Raw genomic sequence first — 11,864 nt, 5'->3', positions numbered from 1 at the left:
ACATTTCCCCTGCAGAATCGGGGCGCTCAGTTCTCTCCTGGGTTAGCTTTTCCGCCAAGAGGCGAATCGCAGCAGCTAGATCATTGTTGTTGGCCATTCTAGAACGCGGCCTGCAATTAGTATATTCTACTTTAGGTTTGAAACATCACTTATACGTTATCCCATACAATTTAATACTTGAATTGACCATAAAGATCGCCTCAACCAACAATGTTCACATTAATACACATCATTTACGAAGGCACGACAATCGTTTACGAAGGTGCAACGATCGTCTACAAGATGCAATAATCATTGAAAAATAATCATCCTCAATAATTCACGAAAGACATTCACACACTGCACATAAGGCATAACATTTTGAATCATATTGGTCATGAGGGTCTAGATTGGCCCTCACTTCCTTTATGTACTCAAATCATTTAATATTTTTGTGGCAATTAAATTGATCCACAATTCACACTGAGTATGCAACCAATAGGAAGATTAATCCACGACGTACTACCTAGAGGTTGGGGTATTATGGAATCCTCAAAATAGAATAAAGAACAATTCCTTGAAAACTTTAACTTTTATTGCTAACTCCATAGAGGTTTATTACATCCTTGAAAATAATAAAGAACATTTCAAACTTCAATAAACTTAAACCTTAAACAGTTGTAGCTTTCCTACTTATTCTTTAAAACATAAAAGAGCTAATTAACTATTTATGACTTCAAAATATTTGTGGCCTCTTGCCTATCCATTGCTCCTGAAACTTGCGGATTGAAATTTAGATCTCAAGATCATCGAACTCTTCTTCAGGGTCTTCATCGGGGTCTTCCTCAGGGTTTGCATCTTCACCCATGTCTTCATCTTGATTAGGGTCACTTGTCATCTCTTGTTCACTTTCGAGCTCTGCATCCGAATCACTAGAGATCTCAATGGTTGGCTCATGAGCCGCTGGGTTAGGATTCTCTGCCTCAACACCTACATTCTCATTCTCCACAGCTACATCATTTTCCTCTAGGTCATTGTTTACACTTATTCCCATAGGTTCTTCTGTAACTGAATCCCCAACATGACTCCCTACGATTTTACCGTCTCTAAACCCACTTTCTGCCGCTTCAATAATGGTGGTCAGAATTTCTGAATCATATTTCCATCTACCATCCCAAGTTCCATACTTAGCCATTGGAGTTCCATTATCAGAATGCATGTCTTTAAACTTTTCCTTGAGTTCTAGGTATGGAAATTTGTTAGGTAAGCAATTGATGATAGTGGCTGCTATGATATCCTTTCTCATTAAGATAGGTCGCCCCTGAACTTTAGCATAATATTCACATCCAAACACAATTTTCTTCACGTAAATATCAGGGGTTTCTATATCAAGTTTCTCGAAGGATCCTATGTTGGTATACTTGGAAAGAAACATTTTATTCCTGAAATAAACAATTCAAGGTCTCACTAAGGATTTTCCAGCCAAAACATAAACAAGGTTCAATAATCAATAAGTTTGGTGGAATCAAACAATTCTTTATGCACATGTAAATGTAACACTTAAATAATTAGCACATGTACATACATAACAATCAATTTCTTATCATTGACTAGCTACTAATGCACATATAATTCTATCTTATATGCCCTTCTTATACTACCCATCTCTCATAAACTAAAGCATTAGAATCATTTATATAACGAAATAAAAGAACGAAAATATAATAAAATTATAACATAGAATAATAACATAAATAAAAATATAAAATAAATAAAGTGAAATAAGTTAAGAAAATGCGTAGCGAATAAATTCGAGAATAAAGTTATTAATTCGAAAAGATTTATATTTCGTAATTAACGAATTCTAACTCTTGAAACAACTTAAAAAAATTGAACTTTTTTATAAAAAAAAAAAAAAAAAAATGTACTCATTATTTTTTTGAATAATAAATAATAAGAAAAATAAAAATGTCGAAAGTATCACTTTCACTTGAATAATAATTTGATTTCGAACTTAAATAAGGAGTATTATATGCTTTCAAAAAGGAAATCGGCCCCCCAAAAAAAAGTACCAATTTTTTTATCACTATAATACGTAGAAGCTCGATTTTTAAGAAATTTATTATAAATAACTAGATAGTTAGGCGCCTAAAAATTTATTAAAGTAAAACCTTAGCTTCTAGATACCACTTTGTAACACCCCGACAATTCTCTCTTTTCTAAAACAACATTTTAATATAAAACGTAGAGAATTATCAAGGCATTATCGCCCGTGTGAAAACGTAACGGCTTATTCAGAATTTTGCAGCGGAAAACATAAAACTAACTTTAGGTTTATAAATAATCGATTACAGGTTTAATCCCAAAAATCATCCAACGAAAATAAGGAAATATAAATAGTACGACAAGTTTAAAGTCCCAATTAACAAACCCAAGTTAACTTAGCAAATCAAAACTAAATACAAGCTCTCTATTCCTGATCCCAATGATGCAACATCTTCAAACCTGCAGATGGACAATGCTTATTGATCCTTAGAGACTGCTCACCAAAGATTGGGTCATCACAGGATCAATAAGGCATAGCCATGATCAACATGCACAAGCAAAAGCACGTAATCAGCAAAGCTGAGTACTACATACTAAATCAATAATAATCCTAACATGATTCTATTAAACGAACAATCCTAACATGGTACTAAATAAAACATAAGCAAGGATAATCAAGATATATTGACTTGAAGACTATATTTGACTGAACTAGACCTTTGTATCATTAACATTATTTTAATTGAAATAGTCAATGGACTGAGTTGTCTACTAGAAACTTCTTCTTCTTCACTAAGGAAGACGAGGTACGGGCGCGACTCCGTAAACCCCAATGACCTGCGATATCGAGGGACTTTTAAATAAAAATAGAACCGGTGATCAATCCGGCCCCAGAAAAAGCCATAGGCTACCCATGACCCCAACTCCTGATTGTCCGTCACTTTAGACGTGCACAGTCTAGAGCTATTGCTACTCATTCTCACTTTACATGACTTAACTTTTAATACTTGGTTATGACTCATCAAACATAAATATTATAATCAACAAGTAAACACAACTTCTTTTATCTTTGAATTAAACCAGTGATCACAACATTCAACCAAGAGCCAATTCCAACTATTTTAATCCTTCCTTTATCCATATTTAAAAACCTTTATTAGGTATAAGGTTCAACTACCAAACAAGGTCCTCGGCCCTTATAAAGTAGTAAAAATCTAAAGAGGAACAACGATCAATAAAGATCTAAACCAATATTAGATACTATAAAGTTCCCAAAACCAACATGCTTGCATCAATATTCCATGCTAACATGATTCAATTCTTATAAATAAAGTTCTATGCTCAACGCATTAATTCAACGACATTGAACATGAAACTCCAACATAAACAAGTTCATAAATATATTCATCATATTCTCAATACAACACACATCCAAGCACACAGGTATGTACGTACCTTGTGTAGACAAACTGATAGGCCACTTTAACGAATTCAAAAGTCGCCTACAAAGAATTCTCCGCCTAAAAACAACCAATAAAATTCCCAATCAATATCCAACCATTTACAACAATACTAAAGTACTCTAAATACATCCTAAAAATATTTTGAACCATCCCAAATATCGAAACTTAACTAAATAACCTTCAAGCATAATAACTATTAAACTAATGATCCCAAAACGTTCTAAATTCCAATAAAGCATCCCCTTTAAAATTTCCAGCAATATAAAATAATTTCAAACGTCCACAAAACATAATCAACGTTATTAAAATCATAAAAATAATAGCTTAATAATATATAATAATTCTATTATGATTTAAATCATTAAAAACCTTAAAAATTCACACTTTAATAATTAAAATCATTATTTCATTTCAATTACCTAATCTGAAAATTAATAATTTATTATGCAAACCTAAAATTCTGAAATCCACAATTAAATCATAAAGCCTATAATTTAAATTCAAGAAACGCAATTTAAATTATTAAAACGTTATTAAATTCATTATTTAAACATAATACGTAAATCTGAAAATTCTAGTTAAATCATAAAAACATATAATTTAAATTCAAGAACGTAATTTAAATTCAAGAGCATAAATTCAAATTAATAAACTTAATTAAAATATTTAAATAACTTAGGGTTTAAGAAAGACAACCAAATAGGGAGGAGAGAGAGAGACTGCCGGCGGCTGGTGCAGGCACGGCGACGAGGGAGGCGCGGCTGGTGGCGACGCGACTGGGCGGTGAAATCGCGGCGGCTTGGTGGTGCTTTGCGTGGGCAGCAACCAAAGAAAACAGAGTGAGAAAGAGGGAAGCAACGAATGAACGAAAGAGAAGGAAGGACCGAGAGGGAGGAGAAGGACTACCGTAGGGAAGGACGGCAGTGGTACGGTGCAAGGAGGGAGGCGGCGCTAAGTGGTGCGGCGAAGGTGGTGCTTGCGGTGGTGCTGTGCGAAAACCTAAACAATTGTTAAGGGAAAGAACGAAACAGAGGGAGAAGAGAAAGAAGAAAGAAAAGAAAGGAAAAGGGGAGACGGAGAAGGGAACGAGAGGGCTTACCGGCGGCGGAGGTCCGGCGGCTGGGCAAGTCGGCAATGAGGAGGAGTTCTTGAGGGTTGGAGGTGTTCACGTGAAATAGGAAGAGATAAGTGGTTTGGTGTTATTTTGTTTTACGTGAAATAGAAAAGGGGTTATGGGTTTATACTATTGGGCTTTCCCAAGTGGGCTAGGACTAGAATTGAGGTTGATCGAATCCAAAAATAGTTAGGATGGCTTTCTAATTTCAATCGAATGGGATTTCGTAATTCGAATTCGTTTTAACTTAAAATTCTAAAATCATTTTCGATTTCGTAAATCGTTGAAAATATTAAAATGTAATAAATAAATATACGTTAATTATATATTTATTATTAAAATTCATAAATTCTATTTAAATATAAATAATATACGTTAAAATATATTAATAAAATTTATAAATTTACGGGGGATTACATTTATTTTCCGCCCCAAGGGGGCGGGCACAAGGCTGGGCTTGGCTTTTGTTTTCCGACCCAAGGGCGCGCGCACAAGCCTGTGTTTGGCTTTTGTTTTCCACCCCAAGGGCGCGCGCACAAGGATGTGCTTGGCTTTTGTTTTCGCCCCAAGGGTGCGCGCTCAAGGCTGTGCTTGGATTTGTTGCGTGGCGATGTGTGCTCGTCGCCTTAGCTGTGTTCCGCACATGTTGTGCGAGATGAGGGCGTGCCAAGGCTGGGGCCATGGTTGTCGTTTTCTTGTGCGCGGGGAGCGAGGAGATGCGGGGGCTGGCGTCCAACTGTCCGGCGTGGCTGCTGTTAGAGCACGTGAGGTTGCTAATGCGCGCGCGGCTGCCTGTGCTTGGGCGATTGATGAGTGCTCATGGCTGCGATTGGTGCGCACTGGGCTGATCATGCCCGCACATCGGGCGCTAGATGTAGGCCCATTGCTGGGTGCTGGGTTTTTGGGCGGCAATACAAGCCATATATGCTTCGCGCCTAGGCCTTTGGCATCGTGGGCGGTTGATGCGAGCGAGATAAAGGGCTGAGTTGGTGCACATGCTCGGTGTGGCTGTTATTTTTTCGCCCAAGGTGTGCATGTGTTGGGTGTTATTGTTGGGCGGTTTGTTTGCCGAATATTCCCAAGCCCCAAGAACTTATTTTATTTTTCTAAGTATGGAAGTGTTTTTGTGTTTTTCGTGTTTTGACGGGTTTTGGGCGTTTGTTGTTTTTGCTTTTTTTTTTTGTTTTTTTTTTGTTTTGTTTTGTTTGTGTTTTGGGATGTCATTTGTGAGTTGGGCTTATTTAGTGAGTGTGAAGGTACTGGGTAGGCCAAGGCCAAGGCTAGGTGGCTTCTACTCGCCGCACATGATTGTGCAAGGGCTTCTACTTGCCGCATATGATGGTGTGATGGCTTCTACTTGTCGCACATGATGGTGCCATGGCTTCTACTCGCCGCTGCACATGATGGTGTCGTGGCTTTTACTCGCTGCACATGATGGTGCCATGGCTTCTACTTTCCGCACATGATTGTGTCATGGCTTCTACTTGCCACACATGATGGCTTCTACTTGCCGCACATGATGGTGCCATGGCTTCTACTTACTGCACATGATGGTGCCATGGCTTGTACTTGTTGCACATGATGGTGCCATGGATTCTACTTGCCGCATATGACTTAGATAATTTTGCTAAGTATGGGAATGAGCTTCTTTTTTACATAGGGACCAATAAGCCCCATGCTTGTGCGAACGATGACGCACCATTCTTGAAAATGACTTAGATATTTTGCTAAGGTATGTGATGGACGCTCATGGGCTGTCAATGCGTGCATGAGGCACCATGGCTTTTACTCGCCGCACATGATGGTGCCATGGCTTCTACTTTTCGCACATGATTGTGCCATGGCTTCTACTTGCCACACACATGATGGTGCCATGGCTTCTACTTTCCGCACATGACTTAGAGAAATTTTGATAAGTATGGGAATGGGCTGTTGTTCTCCAAAGGAGCTAATGAGCCCTATGCTTGGGTGAACGACGATGCGCCATTATTGAAAATGACTTAGATATTTTTGCTAATTAAGTATGGGAATGGGTTGTTGTTCTCCAAAGGGACTAATGAGCCCCATGCTTGGGCGAACAATGATGCGCCATTCTTGAAAATGACTTAGATTATTTTGCTAAGTATGGGAATGGGCTGTTGTTCTCCAAAGGGACTAATGAGCCCCATGCTTGGGCGAACGATGATGCGCCATTCTTGAAAATGACTTAGATATTTTTGCTAAGTATGGGAATGGGCTGTTGTTCTCCAAAGGGACTAATGAGCCCCATGCTTGGGCGAACGATGATGCGCCATTCTTGAAAATGACTTAGATTATTTTTCTAAGTAGGGGAATGGGCTGTTGTTCTCCAAAGGGACTAATGAGCCCCATGCTTGGGCGAACGATGATGCGCCATTCTTGAAAATGACTTAGATTATTTTGCTAAGTATGGGAATGGGCTGTTGTTCTCCAAAGGGACTAATGAGCCCCATGCTTGGGCGAACGATGATGCGCAATTCTTGAAAATGACTTAGATTATTTTGCTAAGTATGGGAATGGGCTGTTGTTCTCCAAAGGGACTAATGAGCCCCATGTTTGGGCGAACGATGATGCGCCATTCTTGAAAATGACTTAGATTATTTTGCTAAGTATGGGAATGGGCTGTTGTTCTCCAAAGGGACTAATGAGCCCCATGCTTGGGCGAACGATGAAGCACCATTCTAGAAAATGACTTAGATTATTTCACTAAGTATGAGTTCATGTGCTTGAACTTGGCTTGTCTTTTCCTTTTGACGTGTGCTGCGCTTGCATGGCCAATGTTTGGCTTCTACTTACAACATTCTAGAAACGAAATTTGCTAAGTAATATTACTGGTCGAGTTCTTTACTATTGTCATGAAGATATAAAGCTTTGTTTACAATGATAGGATGTTATTTAGCCTATGGCGGGCTTACATGTATCTTACCCCTACTTTCATCATTGAAAACTATGGCTGTGAGCTATAAAACTAAGTACTTTTGAGAAAGGGAGAAATTCTTAGGAGATTGAACATAAAACCTTCTAAGGTTGTTGGCGTTCCGTGGGCGAGGGAGGGGCTTCTGGCTTGGCTTTCTTGGCCAGTAGCTGGGGGGTACTTGTCCCTCTCTTGAGGCTGTTAACATAGCATCGCCTGCCCACTTGTTGATCCCCAAAGATTTTTCCCACGGAGCCATCTTCCAACTCAAACTGCATGAGAAGTTGGTACACAGAGATTGCGGCTTTTATTTTGCTTAGTAGAGGTCGGCCTAAGATGATGTTGTATGGTAGGGAGATGTCCACGACAAGAAAGTCTACCAACAACCGACTTCCCTTGTTTTTAGGACCCAACCTGACAGGTAGCTTGATGGTGCCTTGAGGATGGACGGCTTGACCTCCAAATCCAATGAGTGGCTGGGAGATGGTTTTCAGATCATCTTTGGAATACTTGAGCCATTCTAGACACTTTAGAGTAATGATGTCGGCGGATGATCCACTATCCACTAACACTCGCCCTACCGTTGAGTTAGCGACTTTCATCTCGATGACCAGCGGATCGTCATGGGACTCTTGAATTGGATGGCTAGTGTTCCCACCAAATGTCATCACCGGGGTTGTTTGAGAAGCCGATGCCACTTTTAGGACTTGATGTTCCAGTGCCCATAAGCTATCCTTCCCCTTGCTCACAGACCCGCCTGTTGCCAAGCCTCCGGCTATCACTCCAATGTAGTCTCCCGTATCATCACTAAGGGACTCCTTTTCTTTGGCTTTTGCTTTTGGGGGAGGATTCTTCCTTAAGTAATTATTCAGCTTGCCCTTGTCAGCCAAGTGATCCAGTGCCTTTTTTAGCTCCTTACAGTTCTTTGTGGTGTGCCCGCACTCGTGGTGAAACTCACACCAAAGTGACTTATCTCGCTTTGCTTCGGGCGTACGGATTGCAGGTGGCTTAGGGAGGATGTCTTTTCCTTTGAGATCAAGGTAAATCTCCCGCCTATTGCGGTTGTACCTCGGATCCTCACCATGGTCATCAACCATAACTGACTTTTTGAGGGAGGGCTGAGCTTGGTCGTGGCTGCCGTTTGGTCTTGGCTTTTGTTTTTGCCTTGTTCCACTCTCACCACCCCAATTGATCTTACAAATATCTGTGGCTTGAATGTGCATTTGAGCCTTCTCCATTGCTTCCTCGAGGTTGGACACCCCGGACTTGATCAACTCGAATTTGAAGTCATCTGGCTGAAGCCCCGCCAAGAGGGCTGCGAACTTGGTTTCGTCCTTGAGATTGTGTATCTTTAGGACTTCTGCATTGAATCTCTTGATATAGTTGCGAAGGGTCTCCGTCTCTCCCTGTCTGACCGCCATCAAGTTAACACTTGTCTTTTGATGTCTTCGACCTGCAGCGAATTGGCTGATGAACACCTTTTCAAGCTCACTGTAGCTCTTGATACTCCCCTTCGGCACATGCTTGTTGAACCAGACAAGTGCAAGACCCTTCAAGGTGGTGGGAAAGTACCTGCACCAAGTAGCTCTACATCCAGTCTGAACGTTAATTTGAGCCGCATAGGAGGCCATGTGCTCTTCTGGATCCGTAGTTCCATCGAAAGGCTCGATGGTAGGGACCTTCACTTTGTCTCGGTGAGGGGTGTTCGTTATCTCTTGGGAGAAGGGAGTGAGAGCCTCCTGTAGTGATGAAGTGTGCATGTGCCTATCATTTCTTGGTGGAGGGGAGCCCCATCTTTCTCTTGGGGAGGCATGCCTACCTCTACTCTCTGGGAGAGACGAGTATGTTCGCTCCGGGCGTGGATGGCTCCTTCCTATTCTTGAGGGTGAGCGATGCCTTGGGCGATGAGATGGTGAATGAGCCCCTGGCTGTTGATCGGGGGGTGAAACCCTTGTCCCGGGGGAATGTCCTCTAACCCGGCTAGGGGTTGGGTGACGTCTCCTTATAGGAGAAGGTGAGTGCCACATGGGAGATGTCCTTCGAGAGCTGATTTCGACCGGTTCGACTTGCCTTGAAGGAGTGGGGTGGTCTCGTGCGGAGGCAGTAGTCTTAGCACTAGAGGGGGGTAGACCTCGGGTGATCTTATCATTCCTGATGGCTTCTCTGGCTTGTTCGAGGCGCCTCCTGTGCAAGAGGTCTCAAGCATCAAGGTCTCCTCTGTGCATCTGTCGCTCTTCAATTATCCGGCGTGCATCTTGACTGGCCCTTGGTTGGTGAGGGCGAGGTTGTGCCCCACCCCTGTCATCTAGCATGTTCATCACACTTCGAGGCCGTGCCCTGTGGATGGTATGAGATGTTGTGCTCACCCTTGAGCTGGTAGGGTGGTTTGGTTGTTTCCTTGAAGGTCCCTCTCCCATTTCTTGGAGGATGTGGATAGCCTCATTGACTTGAGCAGCCAAATGCTCCAGATCCTTTCTGGTGACCAAGTTCTCAGGGTGACCTTTGACATGGGGTTGTTGGTTCTCATGGTCCTGATCACCATCGTGATCATCCCCGTTTCGCGGAGTAGGTATCAACACGTAATTTGGATGGGACTCTGGTCGATGAGAGGAGGAGTGTTGCCTGGTTCATCGAGTGTTAACCATGGCTTGTAGTTGACTTCCCCACAGACGGCGCCAACTGTTTCTGCGAAGAAATGGCTAAGTGTGAAAATAGGGGAAGCCTCGTCAACCTGGCTGTTATTTTCCTCCAATCGGCTGTCGTTTTCCTACAAAAGGGAGAAAACGTAAACTGGCTCGGGGGGTTCCCGAGAAAACCCTCTCCGACGCTCAAGTCAGTCCTTGTTAGAGAGAGAAAGTAGTCAGAGAGTGAGTTTGGGAATAATTGCATACCTGAGTAATGATTAGGTGAGACATATTTATAGTAATGCAGGATGACATTATTAGTAAATATGGGCAAGTGTAGGGGTGTGAAATCTTGGGCCTGTAGGAGGCAGAGATATGGGCCCCTGAGCTCTGGTCTGAGCCCACCAAGAGGTTTGTGTTCGAGGGTATTTGTATTAGTTTCCCCTAGGAGGGTATTTTGGTAATTTGCGTAAAAAGATGGGTCCCACAGGGGAGCCCGAACAGTTAGTTTATAATTCTAGTCCGGGTTATTACATCAATCTACATTATTTTCAATACCCTCCCTCAATCGGAACGACACTTTCACGAACGTTGCGATTGGTGAAATAAAAATATATGTCATATGTTTGTCCTGTTGTGTCAAGAAGTCCGATCGTTACTGTCGTTTCAAGGAGTCATGTCGTTTCGTACAAGGAAAAAATGTTATATGACTCTCTTGTCGTGTCACGGGAGTCCTGTCATTACTGTCGTTTCGTACAAGAAAAAAATGTTATATGTTTGTCTTGTCGTGTCAATGAGTCCTGTCGGTACTGTCATTTTAAGGAGTCTTGTCGTTTCATACAAGGAAAAAATGTTATATGTCTGTCTTGTCGTGTCAAGGAGTCTTGTCATTACTGTCTTTTCAAGGAGTCATGTCGTTTCGTACAAGGAAAAACGAACTCTGTCTCACGGCACAAGGAGAACCAAAACCCTGTCTCACTGCACAAGGGGAGTCGAACCCTATCTCACGGCACAGGGAGAACCGTCCATATATTACGACACACAGTAAACCGTCCATGCCTTACGGCACATGGAGAACCGATTTGCCATACATTATATCATGAAAAACTCAAGCATAATCACATATTAATCATACTTGAACCAATTAAAGATGAATAGAAAAATATTTCCCACGTACACTGCTATATTCACGGCAAGCTTCTACGCATCTTCGTAAAACACCAAATTCACACCAGCTTCTACGTATCTTCATGCCAATTCCATGTTTAGTTATGGAGTACTCTCTCCGTCCCTTAATACTCGACATGTTTTGACTTTTTGCACTATTTATATATTTTACTTTGACCCTATTTTATTTCTAGTATATGAAATCAAACGTTAGTATATAATATATTGTTGGCTTCATCTTAATATATATTTTTAAAATATAATATTTTTATAAGTTTTTTTTAATATGTAGTTAAAGAAATTGGTAGTCAAAGTTGTGCATTGGCAAGCGTGTCCGGTCAAAACAGATCGAGTATTTGTTTATTTGTCTAACACACACGAAACTAGGCTATATTTGTTAAACACAGACTTGAGTTTGTTTGATGTAAACACTGGCCCTGTTCTTTAGAGCTGAACTGAACTGAACTGATTGCTCCTGAACTGAACTGAACTAAACTGAACTGAATACTCCTGAACTGAACTGAACTTAACTGAATAAA

The 11,864-nt window shown here is 41.2% G+C and overlaps 1 protein-coding gene across 1 annotated transcript; it reads right to left on the bottom strand.

Annotated features, from left to right (window-relative positions):
• Positions 1 to 7,641: 7,641 nt before the first annotated feature.
• LOC110793287 (uncharacterized) lies at positions 7,642 to 9,561 on the bottom strand. The gene has a single exon (XM_021998148.2). The coding sequence runs from the start codon at positions 9,559 to 9,561 to the stop codon at positions 7,642 to 7,644; it is 1,920 nt and encodes a 639-aa protein (XP_021853840.2).
• Between the last annotated feature and the right edge of the window lie 2,303 nt (positions 9,562 to 11,864).

The sequence above is a fragment of the Spinacia oleracea genome, chromosome 2 (assembly GCF_020520425.1).
Source record: "Spinacia oleracea cultivar Varoflay chromosome 2, BTI_SOV_V1, whole genome shotgun sequence".
Lineage (NCBI taxonomy): Eukaryota > Viridiplantae > Streptophyta > Magnoliopsida > Caryophyllales > Amaranthaceae > Spinacia > Spinacia oleracea.
The sequence above is the reverse complement of the archived record's forward strand: the minus strand, read 5'-3'. Positions and strand labels throughout refer to the sequence as shown.

Bases quoted from the DNA above. Each gene is read 5' to 3' on its own strand.
- LOC110793287 (XM_021998148.2), bottom strand. From the start codon at position 9,561: ATGTGGCACTCACCTTCTCCTATAAGGAGACGTCACCCAACCCCTAGC.